At 43.5% G+C, this 20769-nt stretch overlaps 1 protein-coding gene across 1 annotated transcript in view; it reads left to right on the top strand.

The window, feature by feature from the left end:
• The window catches only part of CNGB3 (cyclic nucleotide gated channel subunit beta 3), a 190223-nt gene that overhangs the window by 123951 nt on the left and 45503 nt on the right, over positions 1–20769 (top strand). The window contains exons 5-9 of the mRNA XM_053313409.1: positions 3274–3462; positions 5850–6058; positions 9682–9732; positions 17229–17315; positions 19202–19266. Of these exons, the coding sequence (XP_053169384.1) occupies positions 3274–3462; positions 5850–6058; positions 9682–9732; positions 17229–17315; positions 19202–19266 (601 nt within the window). The remainder of the gene's footprint in view (positions 1–3273; positions 3463–5849; positions 6059–9681; positions 9733–17228; positions 17316–19201; positions 19267–20769) is intronic.

Below are 20769 nucleotides of genomic sequence, written 5' to 3'. Positions count from 1 at the left end.
AAATCCACTTAGGTAGCCCTTCCCTTAGACGAGGTTAGCAGAGCTCAGGCGGGGCATCCTGGAACTTCCAGGGGCCGTACGGCCCCCAATCCCCACAGCCTCCACCGGCTCCGTGACGGAGCCAGCAGTCATGTGGATGGCCGCCCCGGCCGCCCAGGGCTCTCGCCTTGATCATCCGCTCTCCCTGCTAACCCCCTTCCAGTGAGTCTCACTGATCGTGAGACTCGCCTCAGAGTCTTTTTTGCAGGGGGGGGCACTTTTTAAGGAATCATAAATATAAAACAACTTCCTTTACCCTTAATTCCTTAGATGCCAAGAAAAATGCTTTTTAGCAGCGTTAATTGGAACCAAATATGTGTTTGGGTGGTCAAAGCCTAATTTTGAATCTGGGAAAGGAATTTCTTCTAAAAAATAGAAGTGGGGAGTGGGGGCATAGAAGCCAGTTTCCAGTTTCATTTAAAGAAGCCCAGCTATGTTGATTTATATAAGCCACAGCAGGATATGCCTCTCAACAGAAATTAATTAACCACTGTACTTAAACATTGTCAGAAGAAATCTATATTTCTTACTTTGCACAATAGATGGTAGGAAATGTACAGCTGGCACATTCTACAGCTCACTGAGATCAGTATCCATTCTTCAGCTGAATTTAATAAGCTGTACAAATTCAGTGTAATGATTAGAATAATGGAAGCATGTCTATTTTTTGTTTGCTAAGGAAAGTGGAGGCTGCACATTTAAAATATGTTAGCTTTTTAGTCCTGGCTGCACCAGTATTGCTTCTGCATTCTGGTGCATTTGATTATCCTGGATAATGTATAAAAATATGTGGCAGTGTATAAACTGTAACTTCTCCGAGAACTGAAGGGGTATTAGAGAGCACAGTGCACAGGGCCATTTTTTGTGTCTTGCCATGTTCCCTGGTCAGACTTCATTTGTAGATTTCTGTAGTCCTTCAAACAATACCTTGGAAAAGCGGGAACTAGTTTCCAATACCACATAACCAAAACTGATGCAATAGACAAGTGTATACATTTTGGGGTGACTGTTGAGTCACCTGTTAGATAGTGCATGTGACAAGCTCTTACTGCTCTGCTCCTAGCAAGAACAGTTTTAATTTTTGTAAACTTATATATTAAACATTTGTTTAGTGGCTGACATCCTAACTAAGGGAGTGCTGATGCAGAGAGAGGATTAGAATAACAAGCTTTCCAGACTAATACCACCAGTCTGAGGGCAGGAAACCTTTAACCACCTTTCCTTCCCCAGGAAGCCCACCAGTGCTCCTGAAAAATATGCTTGAGGGCTGCATGATCCTTGGGGACATATTTCAGGAGGCACAGTAGGTTTCCAGGGGGAGGGAGGTAGTAAAAAAACCCTGCCCCACCAGTGTGCTGATACTGTTAGTCTGGAATTACTGTTATTCTGATCTGTTCACTGCATCAGCGCTTCCTTAGTCAGGATGCCAGCCAGTGTTCCCATAATAAAAAAATAGCTGCTCATTCACATATCTGCACTTGGAGCCTTATAAGTGTAGAGGTACCTCTCTCACCAATGCCATACAAGTCAAGAACTTTTCTAACTTTTCGAACACTACACCTGAAACTGCTTACCATATGGTCCAGTCAGTTTTGGCTATTCAAGGGGAAAGTGCTACAGTTAGAATGTAGGATCAGAATAAAAAGGCCATTAACAATGAGTCCTTCCCTTCTCCATTACCCATTACATTTGTAAAGGTAACAAGTTGTCAATGCTGATTTGAGGCAAGTGCCATGGTAGCATGATAGGATGACTTTTCCTTTACCCTTCAAAAAGCATCACTGTACATAGCCTAAAGTCCCAGAATGTATCTTAACAAACTGTACGAATGTGGGACATTTTTAACAACTTTGCAAGAATTAACAAATAATTCACATGACCTTTTGGCTAGCTTTTGCATCAATGTCATTTGAACATGATAGTCAGTCATATGAATGGGTTTGACATACCCCTAACATACCAGTTAGCGGTATATGTAAAAGGTTATACATCAAGCACTGGCCTTACCAGAAAGCAACATGCTTTGGGTAAAATGTTTTTGCTTTGGGCAATAAATTGCAGAGAAGGTGCCATTTCTATCCCCCAGTCTCTGTCTCCCTAGTTATTAAAAATTGCTGTAGTCCAGAGCAGAGGGACGGCATCTATTGTCTGAGGCTGCAACTGTAGTCAACTGCCAATGGAAAACTCGGTATACCATAGTGATCACTCACTTACCAGCCTGATCACTCACTAATCAACCTTATTTGAAATAGTCAATGTACAACATTGAGGCTATTCTCACAATTTGCCAAAATCTGGTTAAGGGAGCCTAGCCCAATTTTGCCAGACCATGAGAACCACTGGGCTCGCAGGCGAGCCTGGTTTCTCCTAAGCGGGTCACCAGCTTAACTACCCCTCCTCTAAGCCCAGGTTAGCAGAGCGAGTGCTCTGCTAACCTGGGCTTTCGGATCGTGTGTTGCCACACTGTGGCTCTGCACTGCGGCAACTCATGAGGAGAGCCCCGACTGGGAGGCTAAAAGCAGCCTCCCGGCTTGGGTGTCTCTCCAGCATGCTCTGTGCACTCGTGCAGAGCATGCGGGAACTTCCAGGGACTATGCGGCCCCTGATCCGTGACAAAGCCAGCAATCGTGTGGGCGGCCAATCCAGCCGCCCAGGGCTGCAGCAGGGATCGTCTGCAGGGAGAGCGGGCTAAGATCATGAGACCTGCCTCCCTGAGTACCCAAAAAATGTAGTTAATGTAGTGAGGGTGATAAATATATTTCATTTTTTCCAGACCTGTAGCTGAGGCAAGGGCAGGGGACTAGGGTGTGCCTCTCCCCAAATATCTTTGTCTCCCTTAAATATTTTGCAAATGAATACACAATTTTTAAATAACTGAGTGTTGCTTGCACTTAGGACTGATAAGGTCCAGATAAGCTCCTTTTCCCATCACTTCCTTTGGCAGTTGCTCCTAAATTTTTAGGCTGGCTATAGACCTGATTTCCCCCCCCCCATACACACACACACACTTAACACAAATGATACACTGTGTAGGCAGATACACATAATGATAACAGTATTGATTTGTTCCTCTTACGATTTCTCTGAAGCACCATAACTGTTGTTGTTGAAAGAGATTACGAATAAGAAGGTTGCGTGTGTGTGTGTGTGTGTGTGTGTGTGTGTGTGTGTGTGTGTGTATGATATGTTTGAGAAATGTATCCTAAATGTTACCTCTTTGAAAAATTTATCTAGCACCCAAAAAGAAGCCTCCACCAAAAGAAGAAAAGAAAGAAGAAAAAAAGGAAGATGAGAAAAAAGCTGAAGAAGTCAAACCTGAGGAGGAGCACTACTGCAACATGCTGTGCTGTAAATTTAAGAGGCCACCCATGAAAGAGTACATGAAGAAAATAAAACTACCAGACAGTATAGATGCATACACAGGTACACAGAATGTTTCCTCACAAACAGAGATGGTGAAATTGTTGACGGTGTTACTGGGCTGATAAAGACCTTTGCTTATACCAGGACTCTTTTAGGGTAAATGCTATACAGATTACTGTATGTTTGCATTAGCAGTTTGCTGCACTCTTCAATAAAATGAGGCATCTATAACAGGGTTTCTTAACCTTGGGCCCCCAGATGTTGTTGGACTACAATTCCCATAATCCCCAAGCAAAAGCCATTGTAGCTGAGGATTCTGGGAGTTGTAGTCTACTTCTACTTCTCCATGTCAAATTCTTCAGGAGCTGGCATATTCTCCCTAAATACCTGCCTGGAAGCAGTAATGGGTTGGATGAGGGAGAATGAACTGAAGCTGAATCCAGATAAGACGGAGGTACTTATTGTGCGGGGTCACAACTCTAGAGACGATTTTGATCTGCCTGTTCTATATGGGGTCACACTTCCCCAAAAGGAACAGATTCGCAGTCTGGGAGTACTTCTGGATTCACACCTCTCCCTGGTTTCTCAGGTTGAGGCAGTGGCCAGGGGTACTTTCTATCAACTCCGGCTGATACGCCAGCTGCGCCCATTTCTTGAGATCAATGACCTCAAAACAGTGGTACATCTGTTGGTAACCTCCAGACTTGACTTTTGTAATGCACTCTACGTGGGGCTGCCTTTGTACGTAGTCCGGAAACTTCAGTTGGTTCAGAACGCGGCAGCCAGGTTGGTCTCTGAGTCATCTCGGAGAGACCATGTTACTCCTTTACTGATGGAGTTACACTGGCTGCCAATAGGTTTCCGGACAAAATGCAAGGTGCTAGTTATAACTTACAAAGCCCTAAACAGCTTAGGCCCTGGGTATTTAAGAGAACGTCTTCTTCATTGCAAGCCCCACCGCCCATTGAGGTCATCTGAGGAGGTCCGTCTCCAGTTGCCGCCAACTCATTTGGTGGCTACACAGAGATGGGCCTTCTCGGTCCCTTCCCCGAGATTGTGGAATGCGCTCCCTGCTGAGATATGATCCTCCCCATCTCTGGCAATTTTCAAAAAACACCTGAAAACCCATCTTTTTACCCAAGCTTTCTCAGCTTCCTAATATTTTTGGGTTTTAATTTCTGGTTATTTTTAGATTGTTAAATTGTTTTTAAGTTCTTGTATATGTTTCTAACTGGTTTTATGTTATTGTAAACCACGCAGAGACGAAAGTTTAGGGCAGTATACAAATTAGATAGATAGATAGATAGAAAGAAATAGTCTAAGAACATCTGGGGGCCCAAGGTTAAGAAACCCTGATCTATAATGCCAACCCAATAACCTGACTCAACAGATGTCAGCTTTTTCAGCCCTAGATCCACCTTCAGCCCCAGCCTGAAACATGAGGCCCATTGGTTGGATTCTGACAGTGGGCCTCATGTAAAACTATGGTTTGTTTTACTAAACGGGGGTAGACAATAAATTGTGGCTGAGGATGATGTGTGTTGCAATTTAAGAACAGACTGCCTGCCCCTGCACTAAACCATGGTTTTGTATTATGTCTGAAGCTGGACTTGCCCACAAACCATGGTTTATTTGGAGCCAATAAACCAGGATATGAAACTATGAAGCTATTCTCACAATAACTAGAAACCGGGCTAAGGGACCAGCCCGGTTTCTACTGATTGTCAGAACCACCAGGTGAGCCTGGTGGTTCCACAGCGGCTAGCCTGCCTAACGCACCCCCCCACTAAATGAGGTTAACAGAGACAGCACAAGCGTATCTCTCTTTAAACAAGAGTAGTTTAAAGAGAGATACACATAAAGTCTATGCACACAATCATCAACATGAAGTTAGGAGGCAGCAAGCCCAGCTATTAATGCTTGCGCAAATGAGGGCAGCCTAGCTTCTGTACCTTGGTCTTTACTGAGACAGGAGGGAAAGAGGAGCTGTCCTACCTTGGTGTTTTGATCATGTGGGTCCATTTGCTGTTTCCAGGAGTCCCAGGGAGCTAGTGGACATGTTTGTGATAGAGAACTGTGGCTAGAGAGGCTGCCATCTCTGTATGTGCTGCTCTGTGGAGCACACTCTATGGTCCTTTGTTTGCAATGCCTTCAGGAGGGCTGGCCCCACCTTCTGCCCCTTTGCGGCCCATCAGGGGGTAGCTGATGATGTAATGAGGGTTCCCAGTCTCCTGATAGCACAATGCATGCTGGAATAGCTCTTTCGATCCTCAGCTCTCCTGCTCTCAAATATGGAGACTGTGGCTTCCTGGTTCTTCTAGGTGCTGAGATTGCAGACCTAAAGAGAGGGTCTGCTTGTCTGTGGAGACCAAAGTAGATGCTCTAACTCCCCTTCTGCAAACCACCCCCATATTATGGTGAGCAAGGCCCTATATTTTCTTTTCCAGATCGTCGCTATGTGTTATGGCTGTTCTTGGTTACTGTTGCTTATAACTGGAACTGTTGGTTCATCCCACTGCGCTTAGTGTTCCCAGTTCAGACATCAAGCAACATGATATACTGGATCGTTGTAGACATCCTTTGTGATATCTGCTACATCTGTGATCTGCTGATGTTTCAACCGCGAGTACAATTCGTGAAAGGTGGAGATATAATAGTAAGTAAGGGTGGGAGATAAAGCACAGAATAATCACATGTTCACTGAGACAGACAATGAGGCTATTCACACGCCTCACAGCCTCCGCTAGACCAATTTTCTACCATTTTGAGAACCATCGGGCTTGGCTGCGAGCCCGGTGGTTCTTAAGCGGGTCATCCGCTTAAGTAGCCCTCCCCATAACCCCAGGTTAGCGGAGCGAGCGCTCCGCTAACCCAGGCTTTCCGATTGTGAATTGCCATGGCAACTCATGAGTAGACCCCTGACCGGGAGGCTGAAAAGCAGCCTCCCTGCTCGGAGGTCTCTCCAGTATGCCCTGTGCACTCGCACAGGTCATGCTGGAGCTTCTGGGGGCGGCACAGCCCCCAATCCTCCCAGCCCCCGCCGGCTCCGTAATGGAGCTGGCAGTCATGTGGGTGGCCACTTCGGCCGCCCGGAGCAGACTGCCTGCTCGTGTGTGGGGAGAGCAGGCTAAGCCCGCTCTCCCCGTAAAACCCATCCAGGCTCTTCTCACCGATCATGAGAAGAGCCTCAGTATAGTGAAGAGTTGGACTTGGTTCGACCAGTGGAACAAGTAGCAGAAGAATAAAGATACATTTCTTTTGAGACATCTGATGTGCTATCTTTGGTAACTGAATAATCTTCCTTACTCGCAGCTTCCATGGAGAGCCATTTAAAAATAAATGTCTAATCACCATTCTTAATAGATGCAATGTTGACAGTGCTAATGCTAATGAGAGCATATTCATCCACCTTCTAAAGTCCTATTTATGCATGTTTTGAGTTACTGCCTATGGGCCCATACCCATCCTCCCATGACTGACTGTTCTGTGGGACTCTTGTTTCCAGCATTTAAATATATCACATCAACCATTTGTTTACAAATAAGGATCATTATTACATTTGCAGTCATGTATCCCTTCTTCCGCCGCACCATTCCAATAGTTTTAAATCAGTTAGTGTTTTAAAAGAAAAAAATGTGTTTAAAGGGAAATCAGGGATCTCCCCACCCACAAGCAGGAGGTTTTAATCTTCTTTAATCTTCTCTAAAACATTCTAAGAGGGAGGCCAATCTGTCTGCATAGGCTTCTGCTCAGTCTTCTTGTTTCCTAATGTCCTTCTTGTAGAAGACAAGTGGGCCACTGTGAGAAACAGGATGCTGGACTAGATGGGCCTTGGGCCTGATCTAGCAGGGCTGTTCTTAAGACATTCTTCTGATGTTGTAACTGCATGTCTTCGTCCCACTTTGGGACACTGTATGCCCCAGGTCACATGAAAGGTGTCTCTTTCCCATCCTTGTATTTCCCGGACTCCAGGGAAAGGTGATGCTGGCATGGGAAATAGAAGCATCACCAGCTCCATCCATTTGGCCTCAGACTTCCAAAGTTATTAGAACAATGTGGGAAGCAGACCCACTGCAGCGACTCCACATCTTTCAAGTAATACCAGGTGGGCTAGTGTTATTATTTGAAATGGCCAGGAGGAGGTGGCAGAAAGTTTCTAGGTGGTAGTACAATGCACTAAGTACCAAGCCTGCAAATAAAGTGGATGCAAACACTTACAGAGAATCCAAACACTCCCTCAGGGTTCCACTATTTTTAATTTGAAGATCTGACAAGGTGGTCAATTCATTTTCTGGCGCAATTCATGCTGCACCCCCTGCTGGCCAGCTCTTGCTTTTCATGATTAACAGTTTCCTAGAAAAGTGGTTTGAAAAGTGATGGGCCAATCATGGAAATCAAGAACTGGTCAACAGGTGGAGCTACAGAAATCATGCCAGGAACCTTCCTCCCTGGTGACCACCCAGTCAGACCCCAGAAGAAAAAAAGACAATGGCAGTCTGCAGGACTGTTTGGATTCTCCATAAGCACTTGCCTTCAATGTATTTGCAAGCACTGTACTTAGAGGGCTTTACTCACATCTAGAAAACCTCCAGGTGTAAATCAAATGTGTTGGTTGGGATTTCCAGGTGTTCTAAAAAGTTTGTTGAGCCCCAAATGATATGATTAAAAGGAATATGTGCCTTTGACAGAGCTTCTCTCACCACAAACATATAGTCCCTAATGTAGCTAAGGACAAGATCTGAAGGCATGAGGAAGCAGCCTTGTTGAAACTGAGCAGTTTTGGGTCTGTTCAGTACCTGGATGGAAACTGCATATGGGATATTGCCTATGCCTCCTTGAGTTTCATGGAAGAAATAATGTTGGTTGTCACTATATCCCATTGAAAGTAACAGAATGAAGCCCTTCTCCCAATCGGTGAGAACAGCTACCCTATTTTGAGGGGAGGAAGCCTGAAAGCACTTACCTCCTCGCAGACGATCACGGGGATGTTGCTGGGCGGGCAGATTGCCTGCCCAGTGAGCAGGGCGCTCTCCTGCGAGCCGCCCACACCTCACTGTGCCTTGCCCAGCCACTCCGGGAGTCGGGTGTAGGGAAGCACTGTCGCAGAACAACCTCCCAGAGCCCCAGTAATGCACTGTGAGAGTGTATGGTGCATAATTGGGATCCCCTCTCCCCCCCCCCCCCGCCCGAGGGTGCCCACTGCGGCTGCAAGAAGCTGTGGCTGATACACAAGCAGAAAAAGAGGGTTAGGAGAACGCTCACTCTCCTAACCTCATTTAATTGGGAGGCTACATAAGTGGGTTTGCAACTTTGTAGCCACCAGGCCCGGGCACAAGACCAGTGGTTCACATGCGAAGCAGAAACCGGGCTGGGCTCTCTGCCTGGTTTCTGCTATGCATGTGAATAACCTCAGTGAGTGAGCTGTGCCTAGTTTAAGTCCTATTGCTTTAAACATGGTTTAGCCACAAGTAGAGCCTCTTCTCACAAGCAGTGAGAAGGGCTCATGGGCAGGCTATGGGGAAGGCGTGTTAAACCTACCTTCCCCACAGATAATAATCTCCCCTTCCTTGGGTGGGTGAATCGCCTGCCCAGATGAGCAGTGGCTGCTCTCAGCAGCTCCGAGGGGCAGGGTGCCGGGACATGCCGACACACATTGCCCCACCCCCGCAGCTCCAATAATGCACCTTGGGAGTGTGCAGTGCATTATGGGGATTCACTTCCCCAAGTGTGTCAGCCATGGCTGCAAGCAGCTGCGGCTGACACACTAGCAAAAAAAATGAGATTAAGGGAGCACTCCCTCCCTTAACCATGTTTTCAAGGGAGGCTACTTAGGCGGGTTTGCCGGCGGGTTGCCACCAGGATCGTCCTGACCCCAGTGGTTCACATATGCGTGCAAAACCAGGCTGGGCTCCCTTAGCCCGATTTTGCACGCGTGTGTGAATAGCCTCATAATGTTAGGTGGTTAACCTAGGATTAGGTTTCAGATGTATGTATAAAAACTTGCCCCAAACAGAGTTTTGTACTTTGAGACAGGTGTTGCCATATCATGAGTATATGAGCTTCTCTTCAGCAATTATCTGGATAAGCAGAGAATGACTGTACTTTTGGGTGCAATATGCTCTGTGTGCACCATACTAATCATGTTGTGACTTGTATATAAAACATTCATGTTTGTGAACTGAAATAGATAGCAGCCACTGGCATCCCTGAGCCAGATGCATCTAGTTTTAACAGCTAGACTTTTGGCTAAGTGTCTTTGTGTTCTGTTTTTCACTGTAGTCGGATCAAGTAGAAATGAAGAAATACTATCGGAGTTCATTGAAATTTCGGGTAAGTAAGGAACACGTTGAATTACAAATGCTTGTTAAGGCACAAACCAGACATTCTATTTCCCCATGTTCAGGAATGGCCTACAACTGGTTTTGCCATGTGCATTCTCTAATGGATCAGTTCACTTCAGTTTTTCAGGATCTGAATGTTACACCTGCTCAGTTACCTGGTAGCACCTCGCGGCTTCACCATCCCATTGGACATATAGGAAGAGTTGTACTTATTGGAGCAACAAGGGGACAACTCCTGCCTCTTCTATGCTGCCACCATTTCAAAAGCATCCCTGCTGGATTGGGTGACTGCTTTCTGGTCTGGAAGATTCAATGGTGATGTGTTATGTTTGAACCGTTCCTACAATTGTGAAAGCCTTCCTACATTATTTGTCACAAGGGATGACTCTGAAGGAAAATTGCTGAAATGCCGAAAGTGGTCTTAATAGATTGCCAGGTTTGGAGCTGAGGAGGAATCCTCTTTGCTTTCAGACTGGCCATGACCTCTGATCCTGAGCCGCACCAGTTATACGTTATTCTGTTATGCATTCTTTGCTTCTTGAGACCAAGTTATGGGTATTTGGAACTCATAACATTCCAAAGCATTAAAAAAAACAAAAACTCAGGATGAAAGAATGATAAAACCGAACAGTCCATCATAGGACATCTAGTCTACCCCTCCTGAGACAGAATAGATTGATTTCACAGAAAATGTTTTGAATGATCTTAGCCATAATGTCAAGGCATACACACAAGGCAGGATTATCGCCTTTGCCACACACACACACACACACACACACACACACACACACACACACAGCTCAAGAGAAACAAGGAATCTGAAGAGAAACTCAAAGCAGCTTGGCTTGAGTATAATGCCAACCCATCCCCTTGTACCTATGCTAGCCTCCTGAAGCTACAGTATGAAGTAAATCTGATACATGCCAAGGAGGCTGACTTTCTCCTAGCTTGCTCTAGGCAAACATACTGGGAATCAGGAGAAAAGGCAGGCAAGCTTTTGACCTATAGGATCAAACAAATACAACATCGCTCCCACATAAACAGGCATCAAGGACAGTAATGGGCAATTACATACAGACAACCAGGCTATTAATTTGGCATTTGGAATGTTTTATTCAGCACTATGTAGCCATGTCCTGTCCCATGATAGTGAAGGGATCCAGCAATTCCTGGATAAAATCCAGATGCCGACCCTTAATGGATCACAATCTACACTCCTTGCTGTGCCTATCTCCCGAGCTGAAATTCAAGAAGCAATATTAAAAGATTAATCGAGAAAGGCCCCTGGTGAGGATGGTTACCCATCGGATTGGTATAAAATATTCTCTGACTAACTAGCCCCACTGTTGGCAGAGGTGGCTACGAAAGCCACAAATGCGCAGGAGTTTCCACATACGATGTATGAGGCAAACATGTCTCTTATGCTAAAGCCACAAAAGGATTCACACCAATGTGAAAACTATAGACCAATATCATTACTAAATGCTGATGTCAAAATTTTTGCTACAATTTTGGCAACTCGTCTTAATAGCGGTGTACATAATATTGTACACCCAGGACAGGTTGGCTGTATACCTAGGTGGCAGGGGGCAGACAACATGTGTTGTCTGATTGGTGAACAATCTTATTAATATTTCATCCCAGAAGAATGGACAGGCCCTCCTGTGGTCCCTTGATGCAGAGAAGGCCTTTGACAAGGTACAAAGGGACTCTCTCCTGGCAACCCATGAGAAATTCAGGTTCCCAACTAATTTTCTAAACTGGGTACATACTATATATAAAATCCCTACAGCAAGGGTTAATACTGATGGCCAGCAGACAGGGCCCATTTCTCTAAACTGTGGGGTAAGACAGGGCTGCCCCCTGTCTCCCCTGCTCTTTAACTTGGCCCTCAAACCCTTGGCCTGCGCAGTGAAGCAAGATGGAGGTATTAAGGGGATTGAGGTGGATGGACAAGAACTTCAAATTGTGCTATACGCTGATGATACCCTTCTGTTCCTTGCAAAACAGCAGGAATCTGTTCTTAAACTTATGGAATTGTTACGCCAATTTGGGGACGTATCTGGATATAACATTAACTGGTGCAAATCTGAGGCTTTGTCCATAGGGAAATTACCTCTTTATAGCAGGGAAATCCTATGGCCCTTTACATGGAAAGCAGACTCCCTGAAATACCTAGGAATTCTGATTACTAAGCAACCTAATCTGGTAGCCAAGACTAATTTAGATAAAACACTCACACAGATTAAGATTGATCTCCTCCGCTGGGCTGACCTCCCTCTGAGTTTGTGGGGTAAGATAAATGTGATAAAGATGAATGTTATGCCCAGATGTATTTATACTTTAAGAGGACTTCCTCTGCATATTCCTCAAAGATACTTCCGAGAAATCAACAGAGTCATAAGGAGGTTTCTCTGGGGGAAAACAGCAGGCCTCGGATTGCTTATACCAAACTTCAGCTTGTTGGAAATTCTCTGTGGTGAGAGAATTCCTTTCTCAATATAGCAGAGTGCACAGAGGCACGACACAGCGGTAGATTAGTTAGGCATGCGAATGTGCTGAGAGTAAAGTAACTTGGAGTTTCATAGCCAATTCATAGTTTCAAATCAATATAAAAGGCATTTATTAAGGAACTCCATTCTAGATAGGAAAGTGAGGATTTAGGATCTCTAATCTATCTATCTAACTAGATGCAGATGGATTCTGCATCCTCTCTGCACATTTGGTGCAGGGAGAGGAACTTGCCATGTTGCAAGGTAGGCGGGCAGGTAGCAAGAGAGAGAAGGAGGAAGGAAGTTGAATCCCCTGAGATTAGCAATCTACATTTCAAAGGGATAGCATCAGAGCAGTGGAGAAGGGATGACAAATATCTTGACCCTCTAGCCCTCTGACTTACTAGTCTGTCCTCCACTGTCTGAGGCAAGAGACAGCGCAATGTCCTTTAACTTTCCAACACAGCTAGCCGCAAACACAGAGGGCTTTATCCTGGTGAACCTTAGATGGTATCATAACACATTTTTAATTGCACAAACTAAACATTGGTGATCCAGCATGGAAGGGGAAAGGCCAGAATGGGCACAAGTGGAGCTAGCAGAACGCAACCCTTAGAAGGCTGGGAAGCACCGGGCTCCAGCTATCTTAAACACCTCCATTACCAGTCTCCTACAATACAAGAAGCATGAAATGCCTGGAAGGAACTGACAAGACAACAAACTTTGACCCCTATGCCCACATGGAAATGACACTGTGGGGAAACCTGCACATATTGATAGGTAAACAGCCAATTTTATTGAAAGATTGGGTAGGAAAAGGAATCAGCTATCAGAGTTGATAAATGAGGAAGATAACTGCAAACCCTTCACTTCCCTCCAAGAGGAGTTCCACTTACCCCCATCCAGTGCTTTGCAGTATATGTAACTGAAACATAGTATATCTGCTCAATTCGGACCTGACGCCCTGGTGGCCCCAGCAACTCCAGATATATTCATGCATGCTATTAAGATGTCCCCTCTTTCAAAACTAAATATAGATTTGTATGCCTTTGGGCATGGAGACATGGACCCTGGCTTGGATATACTTAGGGACAAATGGAACCTGGAACTTACACATAAACTGTCACCAGCACAATGGCAAGATATTTTAGGTTAAATGTAGCTTAATGGATCTTAAATTGCGCCTTATCCTACAGATTAGTTTCAGGGCATAGTGGACCCTCTACACCTTAAGTGATTAAAAATGACCTCAAATAGTAATTGCTGGAGATGCAATAATCTTCACGCCAACTTAACGCATATGTTCTGGGACTCTCCCATAATGTGAGGATCTTGGAGGGAGGTTATTACGTGTATTAATTTAGTGATGGATTCATCCCTTGCACTGAAGGAACTGAATGCAGAACTGGGGTATATCCCAACTGAATAGGGATAAAATCAGGTCCTAAACAATGGTTATGATTTAGTGAACTGAAGTTGGAGGCTTTAGTTGATGTTGCCAACCAGAGTCAAAAGACTATGGCCACCTTTGCACGTAACAAGGAACTGGAGTTGCAGGGGACAGAGGTTGCCCTACCGTTACATCTGAATGTGTGCAACTCCAGTCCCGTTTGTCAAGCAACCCTCAGTTTGTAGTGAGTTTTGCTGCTCTTAACCAGGGTTTGAGTCTCGGAGAGTGTCATCTGAATGCAGCACTGGAGGCTGCATTCACTCAAACCAGAGTTGAGGGAGTAAGTTCCTCTCTCTCTCTAGGCATGATTGGTTGTGTGGGCTGTCCTCCAAACAAGAAGGAAGCCTGTGCAGCCAGTTCCCTCTCCTCTCTGCAGTCTCCCTGACAGCAGAGAGCCCACTCTTCGTTTCATCTGAATGCAGACAGGAGAGCAGTTCCATATTACATGCGCATGCAGGTAACATAGGCTCTGTATTGTCTCCAATGTATTTTAACATCTACATGAAATTGCTGGGATAGATCATCAGGAGATTTGGTGCAGGGTATTATCAATATGCTGATGACACCCAAAACTTTTTCTCCACGTCAGCATCATCAGGAGAAAGCATAACCTCCCTAAATGCTTGACTGGGGGCAGTGATGGGCTGGATGAGAGGTAAGAAGCTGAGACTAAATCCTGGAGGCAGTCTGGAGGTACTTCTGGACACAAACCTCTCCCTGGTGTCCCAGGTTGAGGCAGTGGCCAGAGGTGCCTTTTATCAGCTTCAGCTGATATGCCAGCTGCATCTGTTTAAGATAAATGACCTCAGAACACTAGTGTATCTGCTGGTCACCTCCAGACTTGACTACTGCAATGCGCTTTATGTGGGGCTTCCTTTGTACGTAGTCCGGAAACTGCAGTTAGTCCAGAATGCAGCAGCCAGGATATGGTCTCAGAGATACCATATCACTCCTATCTTAAAATATCTACACTGGCTGCCAATAGGTTTCCGGGCAAAATACAAGGTTTTGGTTATAACCTATAAGGCCCTGAACAGCTTGAGCCCTGGGTATTTAAGAGAACGTCTTCTTTGCTATGAACCACGCCGCCCATCTGGAGAGGTTCGTCTGCAGTTGCCACCGGCTCATCTGGTGGCTACTCGGGGCCTTCTCCATTGCTGCTCCAAGGCTTTGGATCACACTTCCTGCTGAAATAAGTCTCCCAATCTCTTACAACTTTTAAAAAGGCAGTCAAAACGCATTTGTTCACCCAGGCTTTTAATTAGATATTGTTTTAATTGTGTTTTTAATTGTTTTAACATTTTAAATTTTAATTGTTGAAATTTATTTATTTTATTTTATTGTTAAATTTCTATACTGCCTTTCATTAAAAACAACCCCAAGGCGGTTTACAAAAGTTAAAAACATACAATTAAAATGACAATTAAAATATTAAGCTAAAAATATAAAACAAATCTAATTTAAAAACTATAAAATGCAAGCATAAAAACACATATACACAAGAATAAAAACACATAGAAGCAGCATAGAAATGGTCATGTAAAAGCCTGGGTAAAAAGCCAAGATTTAAGAAGCTTTCTAAAAACTGTGATGGAGTCAGAGGAGCAAATGGCCACTGGGAGAGCATTCCAAATTAAATGTTTTAATCTTTTTATTTGTTGTTTTTATTGTTTTGTTATAAACTGCCCAGAGACTTGGGCTTTGGGCAGTATACAGATGTAATTAATTAATTAATTAATTAATTAATTAATTAATTAATTAAATGTGGCCTATGTGGAGCAAGTGAGGACTTTATCGGCAGAAGTTGCAGTTAGTTCAATAAGGGGAATATCGATGCACTAACTCCCCTCTCCTTATGGTAGCTCTATTCAGACATTACATTATACAGATATTACAAAAGTGTACAAGTACATGCTTTTCTATGAATGAGAGTATGCTTTTAATAATAATAATAATAATAATATTTGCACAATATAAGTGGAAAATCAGACATCACCAAGACCTGGCAATGGCTTAAGAATGGCAACTTGAAGAAAGAAACAGAGGGTTTAATACTGGCTGCACAAGAACAGGCACTAAGAACAAATGCAATAAGAACAAAAGTAGAAAAATCAACAACAAACAGCAAGTGCCACCTTTGTAAAGAAGCAGATGAAACAGTGGACCACCTAATCAGCTGTTGTAAAAAGATTGCACAGACTGACTACAAAGGAATGACAAGGTAGCAGGGATGATACACTGGAACATCTGCAAAAAATACAAGCTACCTGTAGCCAAAGATTTGTGGGACTATAAAATTGAAAAAGTTGTAGAAAATGAAGATGTAAAAATATTATGGGACTTCCGACTACAAACAGACAAACATCTGCCACACAATATACCAGATATAACTGTAGTCGAGAAGAAGAAAAAAACAAGTTAAAATAATCAACATAGCAATACCAGGGGATAGCAGAATAGAAGAAAAAGAAATAGAAAAAACAACAAAATACAAAGATCTACAAACTGACATTGAAAGGCTGTGGCAGAAGAAGACCAAAATAATCCCAGTGGTAACTGGCGCCTAAGGTGCAATTCCAAAAGACCTTGAGGAGCACCTTAACACCATAGGGGCCACAGAAATTACCATCAGCCAATTACAAAAAGCAACTTTACTGGGAACAGCCTATATTCTGCGACGATATCTATAATAACAGCAACAACATTGACAATAAAATTCAGCCATCCCAGGTCCTTGGGAAGGACTCGATGTCCGGATAAAACAAACTAGTCAATAACACCTGTCTGACTGTGTAAATAAATAATTAAATAAATAATAGATGCCAATAGTTGCTGGTGCCCTAGGTGCAGTACCAAAAGAACTTGAACACCATCTCAACACCTTGGGCATCAATAAAATTACAACACATCAGCTACATAAGGCCACATTACTCAAGACAGCACGAATACTACAATGCTATCTTTAATTTTTCTTTAGTTATCCTAGACCCTTTGAAAGGGCCTGATAATTAAAGTACCAAATCCAGTCAATAACATCTGGTAGACTGTGTGTAAATAGATAATAATATGCATTCATTTTAAAACTGAACCTGGGTACAAACCTCAAATGCAGCAGAGTACAGATAGGAACTGTACTACTATATGTGCATTGAACCTAACGTCTAACTTTAAATGCATACATTTCAGTACATGGGCATACTGTATACAGATTGTATGGGTGTTTCACAGAACATGTGAACAGGACTCCTAACCTTCCCATAAATCTGCTTACTGACTACTGATCCAAACTCTTTTTCCTGTGTTTTAAAACCATTGCTAGTTCTCCTAGTTTGTTGTAATCCTCCAGAAACATGACCATGCATGGGAGAAAGAAAACATGAGTATCCCTGGGTCTTTGCACCTGGTGACATTGCTTCTCAGTTATACATACAGGTGTCCTCCCTCTTTCATACACTAGGATTATTAAACCTAGGCATCTCTACTGAGGCTTTTAAGCACATAAGAGATAATATGTGGTTGTAACTGAATTGTATTCTTCAACAGCTTGATATGCTATCCGTGATTCCGTTTGATGCCTTATATGTCATATTTGGGTTTAAAGTGATATTTAGAGCAAACAAGATTGTGAAGGTAAGATGAGATTTTATATTGTTGATTATCTGTAGGGCCTTCTCGGTGGTGGTATCATGTTAATGAAACACACTCACCAAAGAGATGTGCTTGATACCCTAGACCTTGTACTTTCTCATCTGCTTTTAGTGGAAACTACTGTTGACTCCTGTTTTTAACATTCTACTCTCTTTTTTAGTTTTATATTGTAAAACTAAATACTGATGTTTCTATTATGGTGATGTTCTATTTCTTTAACTTTAAGCTGCCCTGTAAACTCAACCTAATCTGAAGGGCAGGACATTAAACTGTATAAATACATAAAATTAATACTTACTGTTGCATTCAGTCCTGGGAGAGAAAGGTCACAACATAAACTACTTCAAAATGCTTCTTGTGGTCCATAACCTGTGTGCCAGGGGGCGGGCTTCTTTTTCTGGCTGCAAAATATAAATTGGTTACTTTAAAACCCAGTTCTGTGTGCCAACTCCAGTTCCCTGACCTGAACAGGTAGTCTCTAAAATAAAACCTTTGGAAATTAATATCAGCCAAGTTCCTAGAAGACATTTATTTTATGAACCACAAGTGATAACGGGACATGTATTTTAGTTCTGATTTACAAGCAAATGAAAAAGTAAAAGACATTTTCACATAGACTTAATTAAAAAGATGCATGTGTGGAGTTGATGTGGTATACATTTCCAGGACATGGTACCAAAGTGCGCTGCTGAATGCTCTACTACTACTACAAATATTTCTATACCGCTCAAGTTCCCAAAGCGGTTTACATATATAAATAAAAATAAATAAGATTGTCCCCTGTCCCCAAACGGTTCATAATTACAAAGAAACATAAGGGAGACACCAGCAACAGCCACTGGCGGTGGATAGGGCCAGTTGCTCTCCCCCTGCTATATATAAGAGCATCACCATTTGAAAAAGTGTCTCTCTACTCATTTAGTAGGGGTTAACTACTTTGTTCAGGTAGTGGACAAAGGGAACTGAATACACACACACACAAATCCAGGCTCCCTGCTATTGTTGATAATCTCAGGCTGCATGAATACAGCCCGAGCTGTTGGGTGGGGTTTTTCATCCCCAAGAACTGTGTGTTCACAGCACCTACTTGAATTCATAGTTCTTCTGTGCATTATGTCTCTAACCTGGTATAAGTATTAGTTAATGCACAAACAGAGCAAACTCCTGGATATTTACTCAAAAGTCAGTCTTAGGTTCTTTAGGATTTACTCTCAAGTAAGCACACATAGGATTGGAGCCTCATTATAAAATGTGAATAAGTTATTCGTAATAATTTTTATTTTTTAAAAAAAACTTTTTAAAAAATATTGTATGTGGAACAATTACTGCTTCTTTTCCGCTAGTACAGTTTCTGGAAAAATAGTAAATCTTTTTTTCCCCTTCCCCCTGGCTCTTGTGTCAGTTTATCTAAAGTAATTTCAAGTTAGTGAACTAAACAAGTCCCCATCATCTGTAAAAAATTTAAAAAGTAATTATCCAGACTGTCACCTCTCTCCTTCAAGAAGTCAGTAATTTAGAAGCAAAAACATTCTTAAATGAGGAGAACAAAAACCTTACTCTGTCCATGTACAAGAAACTTTGGTTGACTGAGTAAAATATCACTATCATTATAATTCATCAAGATCACTGAGCTGCTAAATGGAAAAGAATCCTCCATAATTCAGGCCCTGGAAAAAGTGATATTTAAAATGTCAGCTTTCCCCTCCTATTTTTTCGTTTGGTCGTTTTTGGCATGTCATTTATAAACCAAAAATTTAAAGAATGTCATAATATGGAAACAGGCTGTTTCTGACAAAATATGTACATTAAATGACATAGTTTCTGTAAAAAAAAATAACTGTATTTTTTCTCTCTTGATTTACATTCAGCATCTCACATTCTTTGAATTCAATGACCGGTTAGAGGCAATCATGGATAGAGCATACATCTACAGGTATGTGCTCTAGGAGCATGTAAAGTCTGAAACCTATCTCAGAGGGTGATGGGCACAAGCCTGTTTGGCATTTCCTTTTTCAAGCACTGAACAGGCTCAAATGCCGGCACTTGAGCCGGCTCGACGAGCAGGGAGGGTTATCTTTAAGATGCAGGTAAGGAGCTCCTCCTTACCTGCTCACCCTGACCCTGCCGCTTTCCCCACACTGGTGCTCGTTTTAGAAACAGCTACTTCCTGCAGCCGCGTGCTGCGTTACACGCACATTGCTGGAGTGCACCTGCGCCAGCCATTTGCATGGTCAGCATTGTGTTGCTGACCACGCAAATGCCGACGCTTGTGCACCCCAGCCATGTGACTACCAAAGCCACCTGGGGCTGCAGGAAGCAGCACTGCAGCCCCATGCAGCTGTTTCTAAAATGAGCACCTGCAGGGGGAAAGTGGCGGAGTGGAGCGAGTGAGCAGGTAAGGAGCTCCTTACCTGCATCTTAAGGGTACTCCTCCCTTCCCTGCAAGGGAGTGCACAAACAGCTGATGCACATCCTTCTCAGCATTTGGGGTCCTCACGTTGGGCAGGTTCACATGTATGGCAGCACCTGAGGTTCACCTGCAGCTCCAAGAGTGTGTGCTCTCTCCCATCCCTGTGCAAGTCTCCACTTCCTGTCCAGGTTCCTATATGCTGAGAATGGTGGGTTTGAACATCACGTGCAGTCTTGGCATATCGAAGCCTGGACAGGCTCACCACAGGGATTGGGAGAGCATGCACTCCTGGGGCGGTGGGTGCTTGCACAAACCTCAAGTGCCACTGTGCATGTGAACCCATCAACTGAACAAGGTGTTATCTTCAACCTCAGTTGTCTTTAAATTGGGAACATGCCAAGGACATAACTCAGAAAGATTTTGTGGGAGTGAATGAGGAATGTTTGTTGTGAGCTGCTCTGAGCCTTTGAGACAGATACAGGCTGGATGGAAAATCTTTCTAAATGAATAGTGAATTTTCATGTTTAGGACACTGATTTCTGATGTGAAGCATTGCTGGCTGCCTTCCCAAGCAAGAACTGGCAAACATAGCTTTGCCCAGGGGCGTAACTATAATCGGGCAAGAGGAGACAGTTGTCTGGGGGCCCACTGCCTGGGGGGGCAGAGGCAAGTCACATGACTGACTCCCCCAGCTGTGCACCCACCCGGGCTTCCTTCAGTTGTATTCATCCTCCAAAACTGATGTGAGTGTTAAGACCTGGAGATACCAGAACAGCATGTCTTTCTCTAGTACCATTAAATGACTTGCATCGTCCACAATTTACAAGACCTTTTAAAAAATAATTTAGGATGATGTTCTATTGAGGCACATGGGTGTGTGTGTGTACATATATGTGTGTACTATGCTTTTTGTTACCACCATTCAGCCTCATTTAAGATTTCTTTACTTCATGAGCTGAACTTCAGTGAGTGGGGAGGGGGCATTTTAAAATCTTGTCTCTGGGCCCACTCCAACCTTGCTACGCT

Source organism: Hemicordylus capensis, chromosome 4 (assembly GCF_027244095.1).
Source record: "Hemicordylus capensis ecotype Gifberg chromosome 4, rHemCap1.1.pri, whole genome shotgun sequence".
In the NCBI taxonomy this organism is placed as follows: Eukaryota; Metazoa; Chordata; class Lepidosauria; order Squamata; family Cordylidae; genus Hemicordylus; species Hemicordylus capensis.
Note: the sequence above shows the minus strand (reverse complement) of the source record. Positions and strands in the feature narration are given on the sequence as shown.